The 18,642-nt window shown below is 36.0% G+C and overlaps 1 protein-coding gene across 1 annotated transcript in view; it reads left to right on the top strand.

Moving 5' to 3' along the window:
- The window catches only part of CC2D2B (coiled-coil and C2 domain containing 2B), a 95,788-nt gene that overhangs the window by 12,888 nt on the left and 64,258 nt on the right, over positions 1-18,642 (top strand). The window contains 3 exon segments of the mRNA XM_061194873.1: positions 5,182-5,391; positions 11,004-11,101; positions 15,549-15,689. Coding sequence (XP_061050856.1) covers positions 5,182-5,391; positions 11,004-11,101; positions 15,549-15,689 — 449 coding nt within the window.

Genomic DNA, 18,642 nt, shown 5'->3' with positions numbered 1-18,642 from the left:
GCACATCCTGTGTTTGTGGATTGGAAGACTTAGTATTGTTAAAATGTCTATACTACCCAAAGCAATATACAAATTCAATGCAATCCCTATCAAAATCCTAATGGTATTTTTCACAGAAATAGAAAAACAGTTCTCAAATTCATATGGAACTTCTAAGGACCCTGAATAGCCAAAACAATCTTGATAGAGAAGAGCAAAACTGGAAGAGTGACATCATCATCATGTCAGAATAAGAGTTTTCTACCATCTTTCTCTCCAGAGAACACTGATTTTGACAATCACCCATGGACAAGACTGCCATTATGGAATTCTGAGAGTCCAGTGGAGAAGTTCCAGCACACCATTGAAGTAAATGGTCTAGAATTCTGGGTTGGTTGTTATTCTTCTTTTAGCACTTTGAAGATAACTTTCCACTTATTTCTGAATCTCATTGTTTCTACTGAAAAGTCAGCTTAAAGTCTTACTGTGGTTTTCAGTTTTTCTCTTTGTCTTTGGTTTTCTACTATAATATGTTAAGGTGTGATTTCCATTGTAATATGTTAAGGTATGCTTTTTCTTTATATTGATCCTGCTTTGGGCTATTAGGGCTTCCTTAATGTATGCCTCCATGTTATCCATCCATTTTGGAAAATCCTCTGCCATTATCTTAGCAAATACTGCTTCTGCCCTAATCTCTTTCTCTTTGTGTTCTGGAACTTCAAGTATACATATCCATTTTATCTTCTGCTTTTGCATTGTTTTTATCCCTTTTCCCCTCTGAGTTTAGTCTGAATATTGTCTGTTGCCCTGTCTTCTAGTTCACTTAGCTAACTTTCTACTGTGTTTAATCTCCTGTTAGATCCATCTAACGAATTATTTCCCCTTCTTCATTTATTTTTTACTTGAAAAGATTTCTCTTTTTTTTACCTTAAGGAAAAAGCATTCTGTGATCTTTGTTTTTGTGTTCCTTCTAGTTTAGGCTTAATATCTAAATACTTTTAAATTTTTAAATTATTTCTATTACTCTATTGTTACCTCATTTCTGAGTTTTCCAAATTCTGGTTTGTGTTCTTTAATGTCATAAAATGTTCTTAATGTCTTTTGGCTTGTTTTGTAAACCACATTTCTATTTTTATGTTTTTGAATGTCTTTCTGGTATGCTTTGATTGTGGGGATATTATATTACTGTTTATTCATTTTTATTATAGAACCTTTGTATAGATTTAATCTTGAGCCTTTTCTGCTGTTCATTCTTATATTAAATTAGTTTTCCTGAAATTTTAGGAAAAAAGCTTGTTTCAGATAACTTTTCTGATGTCACAGAATTCTGTTGTTTTTGTGTAGTGTTAAACAATATAGTGGCTGTATTCTCCTTCCCAGATTTTTTTCTGTACCTTCTATTAATCTCTGTGGTGTCCCTGACCATCTCAAGTTTTATTCCACTTCCAGTAGTTTCTCTTTAGTGTGAAGCCTTGTCATAAAACTTTCTAGGGAGTAGGCTCCCCTAGCTGCTTCAGAATTCCTTGCTGTAACCCATAACTGGAGTAGACAAAACCTCTAACAGTTTTAGCTGCTGGCTTTTTTTTTTGGGGGCTGCATTGGGTCTTTGTTGCTGTGTGCGGGCTTTCTGTAGTTGCAGCGAGTGGGGGCTACTCTTCGTTGCGGTGCGCGGGCTTCTCATTGCGGTGGCTTCTCTTGTTGCGGAGCACGGGCTCTAGGCGTGCGGGCTTCAGTAGTGGCACATGGGCTTAGTTGCTCTGCAGCATTTGGGATCTTCCCGGACCAGGGCTCGAACCCTTGTCCTCTGAATTGGCAGGCGGATTCTTAACCACTGTGCCACCAGGGAAGTCCCCTTTTACTCTATTTTTATAACACATTAATAATAGCTACTTTAAAGTCCATATCTGGTAACTCCAATATCTGGGTCCCTGAAAATCTGTTTTTATTATTTGTTCTTCTCTCTTGATTTTGCGCTTTTAGTCCTGTTTTTTATTATAGTTGGTATTTTTTTTATTATATTCCATATATTATATATGAAAAGTTGTAGAAACTCTAGATCATATCTTCTTCCAGAAAAGTTCCTTCCTCTACTTTTTAGGCATATTGAGTGGGGATAATGCAGAAAATATAATTTTTGGATAAACATTAACCACTATCCAGATTAACCTTTGTAACCATCTGGAATCCCAAGTTGGAAACCATTGGGCTGAACAAGTAATTTTTCCTCAACTGCGTCTGTTCTAGCTTCATCCAAGCTAATTTCAGTATTTCATGGGTTCTTAGAGTTGGCAATAAATGTAAATGTCACTTCACCAAGCATGTAAACTGAGTATTAAAATTCATTCTGTAGCAGCATCCTTAGCAGGTAATGTTCTCAAATTAGTGTCACACAAATGCCTCTGCCTGCCTTTCCCTTCTATCTTCTCTACATTTTTTACTCTGCTCAGCCAGCCATGGAGGCAAGGTTCATTTGGGGTTTCTCACTGGAATAAAAATAACATAAGGGCCATTGAAGCAGAGATAATAGCTCCCTGAGTATCAGAATCCTCTCTTTGCTGTTGCCTCGGCCAGGTACTTTAATACTCTGTCATACCTCTATTACCCCAGGTCATATTTGCTTGTTTTTTGTTGACTAGTTTTGCCTAATTATTTGCTATATGCCCTTTACTCCTTCTTCTGGCATTCCTCTTATACATTTACCTGGATTTTATACATGTGCATGAAAAAGTTACGTTTACGCTACCCTGTAGTTTATTAAGTATTCAATAGCATTATGTCTAAAAAAACCCCAATGTACATACCTGAATTAAAAAATACTTTATTGCTAAAAAATGCTGTCATCTGAGCTTTCAGGGAGTCATAACCTTTTTGCAGTAGTAGCATCAAAGATCAGTGACCACAGATCACCATTACAAATATAATAATGAGAAAGTTTGAAATATTGCAAGAAGTACCAAAATATGACACAGAGACGGGAATTGAGCAAATGCTGTTGGACAAATGGTGCTGACAGACTTGCTCAACAAAGCGTTGCCATGAATCAATTTTTACAAATTAAAGAATTTGTAAAAAAAATGCGACATCTGAGAAGTACAATAAAGCAAGGTACAATGAAATGAAGTATGCCCGGATCTAAAACTATATGGCCACTATATTTCCAGAATCACCCATCTAATGAATTCTTAATTTCAGATATTTTCAGTATATTTTTAGCTTTAAAGTGTTCATTTGACATTTGATTCTTCTGTATATATTCCAGTTTTCTTGTGGAATGCTCCATGTTTTCATCTTCTCATCTTTTCATGTATTTTATCTTTTACTCTTTTTAAAACACATTAATAATAGCTACTTTAAAGTCCATATCTGATCAAACTCCAATATCTGGGTCTCTGAAAATCTGTTTTTTTAACTTGTTATGCCATGTAACAGCATGGATGTTTTTGTACTTTCATCTGGTTTTTGATTCATTGTTGCCTAGATTTTTGTTCTTATGGTCTAACACACTTACCTAGTTCTAGAAGTTCACATAATTCCTTCAGTCAACTGCTGCTTTTAACCAGTGTCATGGAACTTACTATCTCCCAAGAGAACTCATTTCAGTATTAGGCAGTTCCAATTGTTTATTGTTTTCTGTGTGAATTAAAATCTGCCTCCTGGATCACTATTGCTCTTTTGACTTTGGCCATAAAGAACTCATAAACTACTTCACTTATGTGACAGCTCTTCAAATATTTGAAGCCTACTTCCACCTTTAGCTTTTGCTTTCCAGTCTAAACTTGCTTCCTTTGACTATTGTTGGATATTCCGCCATCTCAGTTACCCTTCTCTAGCATCTGAGCACCACAATCAGTAGGTATTGAATAGGACAGGACCAAGGGCAGAGGCTTGTGTTATTCCAGTAGAAACCCAAAGCAAGTAAGCAACATGGTTATTCGTCCAGTACTGAATCTGCTTAATAAGACAGGCATCTCTAGCTTAGCAACTTGAATTTCCAAAATTATTCTGTTATAATTTGGTTGTTTAAAATGGAAACTGTTTATTTCCTTGGTGGTTTTGCCTGGTTAATGAACAATTTACTACTGATTACTAAATTTTATAGGTGGAATTCAGTGCAGGTTTCCCTCTCTGAGTTGGCCTTTACATTGAGAATAGAGACTTACAAGACAAGGATAAAACAAAAACAAGCTTTATGACTATTTTCTTGCCTCCCCTCAACCCAAAGAGGAAAAAGGAGGAGATTCCTAGCTCAGGAGAGAGGAGGGAGGGAGAGATGTAGGCATCATCCTGGTGACCTACAGTCCTTGAGAAGCACTGGATATGCCACATCAGATCAGGGGTGGGACAGCAGTTTTTTCAGTATAATAACAGGTGTAATAGCAATGACACAGACTGGAGGGTATGTTCTACTACTACAGATTGATCCAGAAAGAGCTCATGCCGTTTTTTTTAGGTGGTTGCAGTCATGGCTTATATCAGGAGTGGCTAGCCATTCATGAATTAAGCTGTACGTGCTAAGTAACCCACTAATCTTCTCAAATTGTATCACTAAAAACTAATCACATGAATATTCAAACATAAGTACTTAAATTCAAAGTAGTGTACTAAAACACTGTTGAATCATTTTTAATACAATCTAAGGCCTATGGACTTCAACTAATTTAGGGACAATCTGGTTTACAAATGGAGACAGTCTCATGTATAAAGAAAGACGGTCTCCTTATAAGGTAACATTTGCTTAGAGAGTCCAGGCCCCTCCTGGGAATTTTCCAGGGAATTACCAACATATTCACTTAGGAACAATGTTTTAATAAGGGTTTGTCATTTAACTCTGGCCACAGATGACTGTTAGAACATCACATAGCGAACTATTGACCCACCAGTTCTAAACACCATTTTTCATAGTGCTCCTATAGGAAATTATTTAGCAGCTTATAACTTGAAAGTTCAACCTCTACCAGCACACAATAGTAAGGTAGATGACAGTAATTTATAGCAAGATGATTAAAATGCTGCAATATAAATATATTTTATGAAATCAAGGGCTATAATCAATTTTGAGGAAGAAGGAGCAAATAATTTTTTTTTGCTTTTCTGTATCTCTTAATTTTCTTACAGTTAACATATTACTTTTTTAAGAAGTTACTTGTAATTTCAAAAGAAATAGAATAAAATTAATATCCTATAAATATTTTTCTTTAAAAGGCAGTGAAATCTGATCTAGAAAGCTCTATTAGGAACAAAATGGAAGGTCAAAGGGAAAGGTACCAATTAGATCTCAACATTGTGGGTTTGCAATTCAGTCATCATCCTCTCTTCAATCAAGAACAAGTATTATGTGCTAGACTGCTCCAACTTTATGAGTGTTTTCAGGACAGGCAGCAACAGAATTTACCTCAGCTGCTTTATGAGAAGGTGAGAATGTTTTTCATTATATTTACAGAGCTGAACTTTTAATATTGAAAGAGAAAAGAGACTTCTTAGTACAGAGCAAGCTATCATTGAATATTTTCCCTTAGCACTTTGAATATTTAATCAAATAAAAGAATGGTTGATTTCAGTTTTCCTGAAAAGAAACTCTAGGAATTAACTGGCCAGGGAGGCAGCCTCAAACATATCCTGCAGGATATTTAGCATCTATAAATGTTTGCTAATCAATGGTATTCTTGGTCCTATGACTCGAGAAGAATATTTGAAATCATTACTGTTTAAAAGAGCCAAATGGCTGTTTTCAATCTTGTAAGAGTGTATTTTTGATAAAAATATTAGTGACCTTGAATCTCTCATCAAATATGAAGAGTGTTAGTCTGAGAATGATTAATCCAAGTAGTCATCTAATGACATCATAAAGGGTACATAAAATCTGAAGAGAAATCGAAGGAGTACCCACTGATTATTTTTATGAATTTGCATCTTTCATCTAGACTCTGCGCTGAGTTTTTGATACATGAGCATTTTGTTAACTAGTGTTCTCTCTGAAAAGATATTTTGATAGGTCTCATTCAGCTACTTAATGCAGTTAAAAATAAATATTTAGTGAGGTATTTATTTAAATATTCAAACCTAATAGAGTCACCAAGATATTCCAATAAGCTGGAAATTAATTGTACCTTAATATATCTGCTTTTTAAAATACAAGTGCAAAAACTACAGGACTTAATCCATTTGATTGAATTTTCACGTAGCAATTGTGTGGGAGAACTTAACAGATGAAGACCATGAATTAATAAGGTCAGAATATTTCCTAAAACAAATATTGAATATTCTAACTTTTAGTTTAATATGACCATTGTTTTTATAAATGAAGGAATCAACTCTGAAATTAAGATGTAGGTCATTGAAAAAGTGACTTGATTTATAGATTTCTACTTAATAGACAGTTTTCCAACAGTATTGTGTAATTTTTGAAGTCTGATGTAGCAATATCAATTATATTTCACTGGAGTACTATCTACTACTGTACATAAAAACTCTACATTTGTTTTTCATGTAGCGTGGCTCTCTGTATAAAATAACATTTGGGGATCATTATTTGTAACATGTTTTTTATTATTATTATTATTTTGATTCTTAGGAGCCCAAAGTAATTTCTTAGCTGATTTTTACTTTTCTTCAATTTATTCTTTTATGTGCACATAAACATTTTCTCCAATTTCCTGGTAAATTGTAAAAAGAGAAATTTGGTAGGTCATGTACATGCCCTTCTAAAATGAAAGAGGAGAAGAACAGTAGGGAGGAGGAGAAAAGGCCAAGTGTTACAGAGTGTGTCCATTGGTCTCTTACCAAAATACTGATTTATAATGTATGTATCCTTTTAGTCCGTTGGTGTGAAATATATGGCTCTGCTTGTTCTCAGTGGGTTCAAACCAAGTTCAAAGTAGTGGGAAACTCACTGATGTCCAAGGAATTCTGAAACTGGAATATGTCCCTTTATATGAGTATGAATCTCACTTAAAGAACAAGGAGAAATGCTGCAGACAGTATTAGAGAGTAGAAAGGATCCTCAGCTTTGCAGCGTTCTGCTATTTTTCCCTCTAGTCTTTTAAAAATTACACAAATAATACAGGAGTACATTCTCATTGTAAATGATTCAGTGTAGAAGTTTCAAAGTGTGAAAGACCTACTTCAATCTTCACCTCTTGGTTTGAACTACAGCTTTAAAGTTCTCTTTTCCATGTATCTGTGTGTATACATATGCCTTGATAGTATTTAACATAAATTGGATCTTCCCATATGTATTATTTGGCAACTTCGTTTTTTAAAATTAATTCTGCATCTTGGAGCTTTTTCCATATCACTATATATAGACCCATAATATACCTGTATTTTAATATGTTTAATCACTCCCCATTCACGACACTTAGGTCATTTCCATCTTTTTATGATTACAAATAATAAAGCAATGAACATGCTTGTACCCATATATTCGAGCACACAAGTGAAAACTTCTTTTACACAAGTGAAATCTAGGCTAGATTCACAGAAGTGAAATATTTTGGTCAAGGGTAAGGGTACGTGAAGTTTAAATTTTATTAGAGAGTAATGAATTGCCTTTCCAAAAAAGGTTTTCAGTTTGAATTTCCACTGACAGTACAGGACAGACCCCACTTCCCAGAGTCCTAACCAGTAGTTGATATTATTTGCCCATTTTTCTGTAGCTTTGTGTATCTTTATAAGAGTTTTCATATATATACACATATACATATATACACATGTACACACATACACACACACACTGGATGTAAGTCCATACAAGATATATGTCTTTTGAATATGTTTTATATATTTTTGTCCCATTCTGTTTCTTGCTTTTTTAACTTCATTTTTCTTATCTCTTGGAAATATTTAAAATTTTATGAAGTCAAATCTGTCAGTTTTTTTCTTTGGGGATTTTAAGTTTTGTTGTTCACTTACTAAGCTTCCTAGATTTGTATCAATCAGCATACCTTTGGTTACAACTCACAGAAAACTCTCTCTCAATTGCTTTAAACAATAGGGAAAAAGTATTACCTTCTGTATCAAAAGTCTGAAGTTAGGGCAGCTCTACAGTTGGTTAATTTGGTGGCTCAACAATATCATCAACAACCCTGGCTTTTCTCTCTTTCTAATCTTCATCTTCAGAAAGTTGACTTGGTTAGCTCTTCTCATGGGAACTAACAGAGTGGCTGCTCCAGCTGAAGGCATGCTGGCCAGACACACAATATGCAGCCTAGAGTCTCACTTTGAGAGCCCTCTCCAACCTTTCCCTTACACCATAGCAGATTTCCCCTCATGTCTCATTGCCTAGAATTATATCACATTATCATGCCTAAACCAGTCACTAGTGAGAAGAATGACATTGCTACAAATGGCTAGACTCATCAGGGTTTACGTCTAAAATAAATGGAAGAAGATTGAGCAACTGAACAAAATTGGGGCTCTGCCTACCAAGAGAAATGAGTATTCAAGGGCGACCAATAGTGTCTGGCAAACCAAAATTATAAAGATGCCTTTCTAAGGATGCTCAGCATCACTAATCATTAGAGAAATGCAAATCAAAACCACAGCAAGGTATCACCTCACACTGGTCAGAATGGCCATCATCAAAAAAATCTACAAACAATAAATGCTGGAGAGGGTGTGGAGAAAAGGGAACCCTCTTGCACTGTTGGTGGGAATGTAAATTGATACAGCCACTATGGAGAACAGTATGGAGGTTCCTTATAAAACTAGAAATAGAATGACCATATGACCCAGCGGTCCCACTACTGGGCATATACCCTGAGGAAACCATAATTTGAAAAGAGACATGTACCACAATGTTCATTGCAGCACTATTTACAATAGCCAGGACATGGAAGTAACCGAAGTGTCCACTGACAGATGAATGGATAAAGAAGATGTGGCACATATATACAATGGAATATTAGCCATAAAAAGAAACGAAATTGAGTTATTTGTAGTGAGGTGGGTGGACCTATAGTCTGCCAAACAGAGTGAAGTAAGTCACAAAGAGAAAAACAAATACCGTATGCTAACACATATATATGGAATCTAAAAAAAAAAAAAAGGTTCTGATGAACCTAGGGGCAGAACAGGAATAATGACGCAGACGTAGAGAATGGACTTGGGGACATGGGGAGGGGGAAGGGGAAGCTGGGACGAAGTGAGAGAGTAACATTGACATATATACACTACCAAATGTAAAATAGATAGCTAGTGGGAAGCAGCCGCATAGCACAGGGAGATCAGCTTGGTGCTTTGTGACCACCTAGAGGGGTGGGATAGGGAGGGTGGGAGGGAGGTTCAAGAGGGAGGGGATATGGGGATATATGTATGCATATAGCTGATTCACTTTGTTATACAGCAGAAACTAACCCACCATTGTAAAGCAATTATACTCCAATAAAGATGTAAAAAAAAAGTGTATATATTCTCCTAATAATGTGTGTGTGATATGTAATTTCTAGCTTTTTATTCTATCTAGAGCTTATATCTGTGTTTTGTGAGGTCGGGCTTCAACTCAATTTCTTTCCCCTAAAAGGTTAGCCTAACATTTCTACTGATTTAAAATTCTGCCTTTATTGTAAACCAGCTTCACATATTTACATAGATTTAAGGACTATCTACTCCACTGACATATTGGTCTGTTTCTGCCCTGTTTTAATTACTATGTTTAATTGTTAAATCATGATGTGTAAGGACAAGTGCCTCCTCATTGTTTTTTTCCTAGGATGTATTTGCATATTCTTATAGAGTTGGTCTTCCATATGAACCTAAGAATTAGCTTGTCAACTTCTATTTTAAAGATCCTATTACCAAGGCTTCCCTGGTGGTTCGGTGGTTAAGAATCCGCCTGCCAATGCAGAGGATACAGGTTCGAGCCCTGGTCCAGGAAGATCCCAAATGCCGCGGAGCAACTAAGCCCGTGCACCACAACTACTGAGCCTGCGCTCTAGAGCCCGTGAGCCACAACTACTGAAGCCCACGCGCCTAGAGCCCATGCTCTGCAACAAGAGAAGCCCACGCATCTCAACGAAGAGTAGCCCCCTCTGAGAAAGCCCGCGTGCAGCAACGAAGACCCAAAGCAGTCAAAAATAAGTAAATAAAATAAATAAATTAAAAAAAATAAAGATCCTATTACCAAAAGAATCTAAAAAAAAAAAAGTGAATATATGTATATGTATAACTGATTCACTTTGCTGTACACCTGAAGCTAATACAACATTGTAAATCAACTATACTCCAATAAAAATTTTTAAAAAGATCGTATTACCATTTTTATTGTAATTGCATTGTTATATTAATTTTGAAAGAAATTTTATCTTTATAAAAAATCGGGTTTCCTCATCTAGGAATGTAGTATGTCTTCACATTTGTTGAGGTCTTCTCATGTCTGCCAGTAAAAGTTTATATCAGTTGACTCTAGTCTTGGAGTTGCCACAAACTGTCTCTAACTGCGATAGACAACTTTTGCACGCTTTAGGGTTTTGTTTCCTCTGGTTTTATTTCTCTGTCGATATTCTCTGTGGATATTTCTGTCTGTTTTATACTTTCCTCCGTATATTTTGCTGATTTTATTTTACTTGTTATCCTATGTTGTTATACACTTATTCTCTTATAGTGAAATATAGATGTGTATATACAATTTATAAAATAGATGTATAGGTATGGTTGTGATGATGGTAGTGGATATGGATAAAGAGAGAGAGATATCTTTTCTGTAACCATGGGATTTTAGATAGAAGATAAGATAGATTCCTGTGCTCAATATGCCATCTTGATTGATTGGCATTTCTTTATATTAATTGATAAACTAATTACTTAGAAGTTTCAAGGTATAATGTTTGTTTCTTAGACAAATATTGAGGCTCTTCTCAGTTCTGCCCCAAGGTGCTTATATAAAATATATTTTGGAAGACAAGACAGTAATACACAAAAAGTCATACACTTGTGCTTCTGCTGCTCATACCTAGACCTACAGGTGAATTGGCGTGATGGTAACAAGTGGATGAAATGTACCAAAAAAGCTCTTTTCTTTGTTGTAGCTTAAAGCACTGAAGCATGCTACCAAATTAGCAAATGAAAATTTGGAAACAAGCCAGCTGACCAGAAACTCTTTACAGGATTATTATTGGCAGATAAGGTAGGTTTTAGGCCATTCATGTATTCATCAAGCATTTATTAAGTAATTTCTTTAGACAGAGTATAGTACAATGCTATGGATGATATAAAATAAGAAAATAACAATATCCTTACTCTTTTTTTAAAATTGAAGTATAGCTGATTTACAGTATTTTGTTAGTTTCAGGTGTACAGTAAAGTGATTCAGTTGTATTTTTTTCAGATTATATTCCATTATAGGTTATTACAAGATGTTGAATATAATTCCCTGTGCTATACAGTAAATCTTTGTTGCTTGTCTATTTTAGGTATAGTAGTTTGTATCTGTTAATCCAATACTTATAATTTGTTCCTCCTTCCCTCCTTCTCCCCTTTGGTAACCATAAGTTTCTTTTCTACGTCTGGAGTTTGTTTCTGTTTCGTGTATAGATTCATTTGTATTATTTTTTAGATTCCACATATAAGTGATGTCATATAGTATTTGTCTTTCTCCTTTTGACTTACTTCACTAAGTAAAATATTCTCTAAGTCCATATGTTGCTGCAAATTACACTATTCCATTCTTTTTTATGGCTGAGTAATATTCCAGTGTGTGTGTGTGGGTATGTATGTGTATTTTTTTTTCTTAAGCCAATCATCTGTTGATGGGCCCTTGGGGGTTGTTTCCATATCTTTGCTATTGTAGATAGTGCTGCTATGAACATTGGGGTGCATGTATCTTTTCGAATTAGAGTTTTCATTTTTTCTGGGTATATACCCAGGAGTGGGATTGCTGAAGATCCTTAGTCTTTAGGCAGTTATAGAAATGGTTCCAACCTTTTGTAAAAACTCATTTTTGTGTAAGAATATTTCATAGAAGTGTCACATGAAAGTAGTTGTAGTTTTACAGTCTATTTTAAAAAAATACATGTTGATTAAAAACTACTATGAGCTTATTAATACCTTTCAATTGACTTGGATTGTATTTATCTCAAGTGTTTGTATATGTTTGAGAATTAGTCCACATACACATATGTGCAAGATATATTATTAATTCAGTCTAAAAACAATACTCAGATAGTATATAGAGTTAAGGACCCCTGTAAAAAAACGTGATCTACAAGTTGGGAATCATTGGCTGATAGACTCGTTGGGAAGAGAAGTTAGGAAAGAATAAAATAACTGGAAAAATAATTTCAAGTCAACACATGATTATGTGTCAAGGAATCTCCAAAAGCAGGAACGCTCTCTGGGAGGTACTTATTGGGTAGAAAGTTAAACTATGCACAAAGATATGACAACTGTGAGAGTGATTTGATAGTTAAAGAATTTCCCTGACTCTCTGCCCATTGACCTGAAATGGCTCTACAAGTTCTTAACCACTAGAGGCAAGTTGTTTTAAATAATTGGTTTCCTAGAATAACCTAGTTAAATGCAAACAATATTACTTGAGGAAGTTGACATATGCCTTGTACAAGTACTGGCACATAGTGAACTCTCAATAAATGTTAGTTGAATGAATGAGTGAATGAACAGAAACCTTCAGTATTTACAAAACAAACTAGTGTTATTTATAAAATTAACTACAACTTAAGGCAAAGAACAGTCATTGGCATAAGGAACACAGAGCAAGTAAGGAAGGATTGAGGAGCAAAGAGAGTGGTAAATATGTGGGTAAGTCTCAATGAACAATCCTGTAGTGATGTAATGATGTCTTACAGGGTATAAAAATACAGAGAGAGTTAAAATATAAAACTTTTAGAATGGAGTAAAGAATGGAGAAGGGTTACTGTAATTAAAGATATTTGCATTGGCTAGGAGAATAAAGGTAAAGCTTAATATTAGACTTTGATAAATCAAGGACTTAGATTTTAACTTGTGACCTCTAAAGAAAGAGAATTAAATATATCTTCCAAATCAATTGAAGAGGAAAATAGGATAATAAGAAAATACTCAAACAATCCAAAAGAAGGCAAAAAAAAAAATAGAGAGAAAAGGGACTGTAGAGACTGATGAGACAAGGAGAAAGCGTAAAAGAAAATGGTGGAGTTAAACCTAAATATATCTAAGTGAGTTAAGTGATCCATTTTTATCTAGACTGGATTAAAATAATTGGATTTTTTTTTCTGGAATTTTTCTTTGTGGCAGTTATGTCTGAATTTTATTTTATTTTATTTTTATTATTTTTGGCTGCATTGGGTCTTCGTCGCTGCGCGCGGGCTTTCTCTAGTTGTGGCGAGCAGGGACTACTCTTCGTTGCGGTGCGCGGGCTTCTCACTGCAGTGGCTTCTCTTGTTGCGGAGCACAGGCTCTATGTACATGGGCTTCAGTAGTTGTGGCACATGGGCTCAGTAGTTGTGGCGCATAGGCTCAGTAGTTGTGGCACACGGGCTTAGTTGCTCCATGGCATGTGGGATCTTCCTGGACCAGGGCTCGAACCCGTGTCCCCTGCATTGGCAGGTGGATTCTTAACCACTGCGCCACGAGGGAAGCCCAATAATTGGATTTTTAAAAATCCAGTTATATGTTATTTAGGAGAGACTTATCTAGAACATAGGGATATAGAAAGTTAGAGAATAAAATAATGGAAAAAATATGCCACATAAACACTAACAAAAGAAAGCTGGCATAGCTAAGTTAGTATAAGATAAAATAGATCTTTAAGGCAAAAAGCTTTACTAGAGCTAGAGGACCACATCAGAATATAAGGTTTAATTCACACGTGTGCATACCCCCACACACACACACACACACACAGAGACATATACATATATGCATATCATATGGCTTCAAAATATATAAAGCAAAATTTGACAGAAATATAAGGAAAAATAGCAATTCACAAATGTATTGGGCAATTTTAACACATTCCTCTCAGTAATTGATGGAATAAATAAACCAAAATATCTCATTAAGGATATAGAAGATTTGAACAACATGCTTAATAGACTTGACTTGGTGTATTTGTAGAATATTGTACCTAACAACTGCAAAATACCACTGTCTTCAAGAACACATGGAACATTTACAAAAATTGACCTTACGTTATCTCAACAAATCTCAGAGTCTCAGTATATTCAAAGGATTTAAATCATTTAGTGCAGAAACCCAATACAAAAATGCAAAAAATATTGCTAGGAAATCTCCATATGTTTGGAAATTAAGAAATACAGGTCTAAATAATTTGTTAGCCAGAGAAGACATCATATTGATCATTGGAAAATATTTTGAATTTACTGATAAAAAACTAATATGTATCAAAATTTGTGAGATACAGCTAAAATAATTCTCAGGAAAATCTGATTATTTAAATACATATATTAGAGAAAAAGAAAGGTTGAAAATTAATGAGCTAAGCATCTTTCTTAGAAAGCTAGGGAAAAGGATAGAAGGAATGAAATAAAGAGAACAGAAATTAATAAGAAAGCTAGGATAGAATCAACAAATCCAGATGTTTGATAAAAAATTAATAAACTTGGGACTTCAGTTTATGAGGTTATCTTATCCTTGAGATTAAAACCTAACAACAATACAAAAAATACTGCAACCCAATTTCATTTATGAAATAACTAAACAGAATTTTATCAAATAATATAGCTAAACTGTGGTCATTCCAGGAATGCAAGGATGATTTAATATTAGAAAGTCAATCAGCATAATTTGCCATACTATAGTGTGTTTGCAAAGTCAGGAAACCAGTAATAGTATATTACTTCAGCATCCAAATAATCCGCTCACTACCCATCAGGCAAAGTACCTCTAAATTTGAAGCAATGGTTCTAATTGTTAATCTGAAAAAATGTATAAGAAATATACTACAGAATGTCCAGAAAATCTGGAAATACATGGATGTTAGCAGAGCACTTTTGAATAGTGAAAAATCTTTAAGAGGTATGAATCTCTAAATGGAATTTCATTCTCTACAACAAGATGTGGGTAAAATGAAAAAAAAAAGGAAGGGTGAGAGGGCCCAGAAGAGTTAGTACAATACATTCTTCCAGGCCATTTGTAATGACTTGTACTGTAGTTCTAATCCACTAACATATTTTTTAAAATTTATTTATTTTATTTATTTGTTTTTGGCTGCATTGGGTCTTTGTTGCTGCACGCAGGCTTTCTCTAGTTGCGGCGATCAGGGGCTACTCTTCATTGCGGTGTGCAGACTTATTGCGGTGGCTTCTCTTGTTGCAGAGCATGGGCTCTAGGCACGCAGACTTCAGTAGTTGTGGCATGCGGGCTCAGTAGTTGTGGCTCGCGGGTGCTAGAGTGCAGGCTCAGTAGTTGTGACGCATGGGCTAGGTAGTTGTGGCTCACGGGCTCTAGAGCGCAGGCTCAGTAGTTGTGGCTCACGGGCTTAGTTGCTTCGCGACATATGAGATCTTCCCAGACCAGGGCTCAAACCCATGTCCCCTGCATTAGCAGGCAGATTCTTAACCACTGCACCACCAGGGAAGCCCCACTAACATATTTTTAATCTAACATTATTGTAGTAATACAAAACAGCTCTATGACTTAGAAAAGGAAAAGGACTTCTCCCTACTACACAGTATATTATGGACTTGGAAACAGATGAAATCCCTTCGACAACGCCAAGGGTTTACAAGCACCTCGATAAAGTTGCAGTTTCAGAGGTGAGTGGCTGCTCTATTTGTTCGTATAGGTCTCCTGAGGAGCTGCCCACGAATAACTGGGAATTCACAGTAACTTGGAAAAGAAAATCCAGAAGCTAGTCAACTATTTGACATAGTCAACAAAGAACTTGTATCTTGAATGTATAAACAATACTTACAACTTAATAAGACAACTCAATTTAAAAATGGGCAAAATATTTGAACAGACACTTCATTAAAGAAGGTATATGGATGGCAAATGAACACAGGAAACGATGCTCAACATTATGTTATGTCAATAGGGAAATGTAAACTGAAACTGCAATGGGATACACTACACACCTATTAGAATGGCTAAAATCCAAAAAAAAAAAAAAATAAGAGAATAGAGAGAAGAAAGAAAGAAAAGAAAAAGGCAATAACAAATGCTGGCAAAGCAACAGGAACTCTCACTGATGGCTGGTGGAAATGCAGAATGGCGCAGCTACTTTGGAAACAGTTTGGCACTTTTTGATAAAGTTAAACATAGACCCAGCAATCATATTTCTAGATGGAACATGTAAGTCACAAAAACATATCTAGTGGAGGAGATAGTTACAAATTAAAAACTTTGCTTGTTAATCACTTCTTAAGCTGTTTGTGAACCCACAGTGAAATAACTGGTTCTCTCCCACAAGCCGTTGTCCTGGGTCTTTTGTTTTTCAAAACTATAAAAGATTAGTATAATTTCAGGCAATTAAGAAAGATGTTTAGCTTTGTTGATTTTTTTTCCTGCTGTAGTAGTTTTTAACAAAAGTGCTTCTGACAGTTTCTAAACCTAACCCAGCATGGACTTTGTTTATCTTAGGCTCCTGAATTCATGTAAACTTGCTGACTTGCCTCTCATCTTTTAAACCGGTCTAATACACTCGTGCATTATGAACCCCTCTTCAGAAAAGGAGAGTCACAGATGCAATAAGCTTGTTCAGAACAGTAGCTCTGGACCAATATTGCCTGCTCACCACCTACTCTTATTCTACTAAACTCCAATCCCACCTGAGGCCCTTTGCATTTGTTCCTTCTGACATTTACCATTCAACTTTCCCAGTGGACTTTGGCTTGGGTTTGCCTCTCCAGATTGCTCCTGTAGACTTCTGAACTAAACCCCACAGTGTCAGTGATGAGTTTGGCCGCAACAGGACTAGCTAGCCCCAGCTACCCTAAAATGGGGCATTTCACTTGAGCAAAGTATCATTCTTTTTTTTTTTAACATCTTTATTGGAGTATAATTGCTTTACAATGTTGTGTTAGTTTCTGCTGTATAACAAAGTGAATCAGCTATATGCATACATATATCCCCATATCCCCTCCCTCTTGCGTCTCCCTCCCACCCTCCTTATGCCACCCCTCTAGGTGGTCGCAAAGCACGAAGCTGATCTCCCTGTGCTATGCAGCTGCTTCCCACTAGCTATCTATTTTACATTTGGTAGTGTATATATGTCAATGTTACTCTCTCACTTCGTCCCAGCTTCCCCTTCCCCCTCCCCGTGTCCTCAAGTCCATTCTCTACATCTGTGTCTTTATTCCTGTCCTGCCCCTAGGTTCATCAGAACCATTTTTTTTTTAGATTCCATATATATGTGTTAGCATACGGTATTTGTTTTTCTCTTTCTGACTTACTTCACTCTGTATGACAGACTCTAGGTCCATCCACCTCACTACAAAGAGCAAAGTATCATTCTGATCAACTAGAAAAGCTGATGTTTGAAGATGCTCCTGGGAACTCTGTTTCCAGGCTAAGTGTATCACCAGCAACCTCACCACAGGCCTTCACCTTGTAAACCCTAATTGAATAAGCTTGTAGCCAGGCCTATGTGAAAGACAGTACTTATGACAGGAAGACCTGGGACCTAGACACTGAGCTCAGGTTATCTTTTCTTCATATATTTGGTTTTGGGCATATCGAATTTGATAAGCTTTTGAGACATCCCTAAATAAAGCAACTGAATGGGCAGCTGGATGTATGGTTTGTACTAGAAAGAAAAATGCTGAATTTTGTGGCAGAGTAATAGTAATTGAAGCCATGCGTGTGCATGAATCTGCTTAGGAAGAGGGTAGAGAATGAGATGAAAAGAGGGCCGAGAGCTAAGTCTTGAGAAACTGCCTTGAATGGCTTGATAGAGGAGGAGAAACCAGAGGAGGGACAGAGAAACACCAGTTAGAGTGTTTTGCCACAGAGGCAAAGAAAGGGGAATATTTTAAATAGGAGGGAGGGTTAATAGTGTTTAATGCTTCTGAAGAATCAGTTAAGTCTAGGACTAAAAATGTTCATTGGATTTCCTCACATGGAGGTTACTGATTGAGAAATTAGAGCAGGTTTTATGAAGTGATGGTGGCAGAATAAAATAGCAGGAAGTTGAGGATATAGTCCTGTCTTCTCATTCAGGCAATAAATTTTCCTTGTCAGACGTTACCAACACTACATTAAACTTAGAGAAACTGCCTGGGTAAGCAGCCACAGACCTTGTTGTATTTTGGCTACTGAACCCAAACCACAGCACTGGTAAGTAGCACGGTGAACCCAGATTCCTGTATATTGTCTTCACCTGTGTTCTCTGTTAGGCTCCTACTTACCTGGAAGGGATCCAGATAACTGTCAAAGGGGCTTTTAAAAGATACAGAAAGAGCAAGCTATTCAAGCAGGAAAATCCATGTCATTTCCCAGAGCTACTGAATAGAAAGGAGGAAGCTGTGGAACCAAGATCACTGTCTCAGTGATCTCCTCAAAAAGAGACTGCCTGTTAAAACACCTATTGTCTAAATACTTTACATTGCCTAAGTTACTCTACACTGGAATCACCTGGGAGAGATCTAAAAACCACTATTATGATTTAGTTGGTATGAAGTATGGTCTGGGCATCAGGAACTTTAAAAATATCCCCAGGTGATTTTAATATGTGACAAAGTTTGAGAGCCATTGGATTGAACAATAAGT

The sequence above is a fragment of the Eubalaena glacialis genome, chromosome 1 (assembly GCF_028564815.1).
Source record: "Eubalaena glacialis isolate mEubGla1 chromosome 1, mEubGla1.1.hap2.+ XY, whole genome shotgun sequence".
Classification (NCBI taxonomy): domain Eukaryota; kingdom Metazoa; phylum Chordata; class Mammalia; order Artiodactyla; family Balaenidae; genus Eubalaena; species Eubalaena glacialis.
The sequence above is the reverse complement of the archived record's forward strand: the minus strand, read 5'-3'. Positions and strand labels throughout refer to the sequence as shown.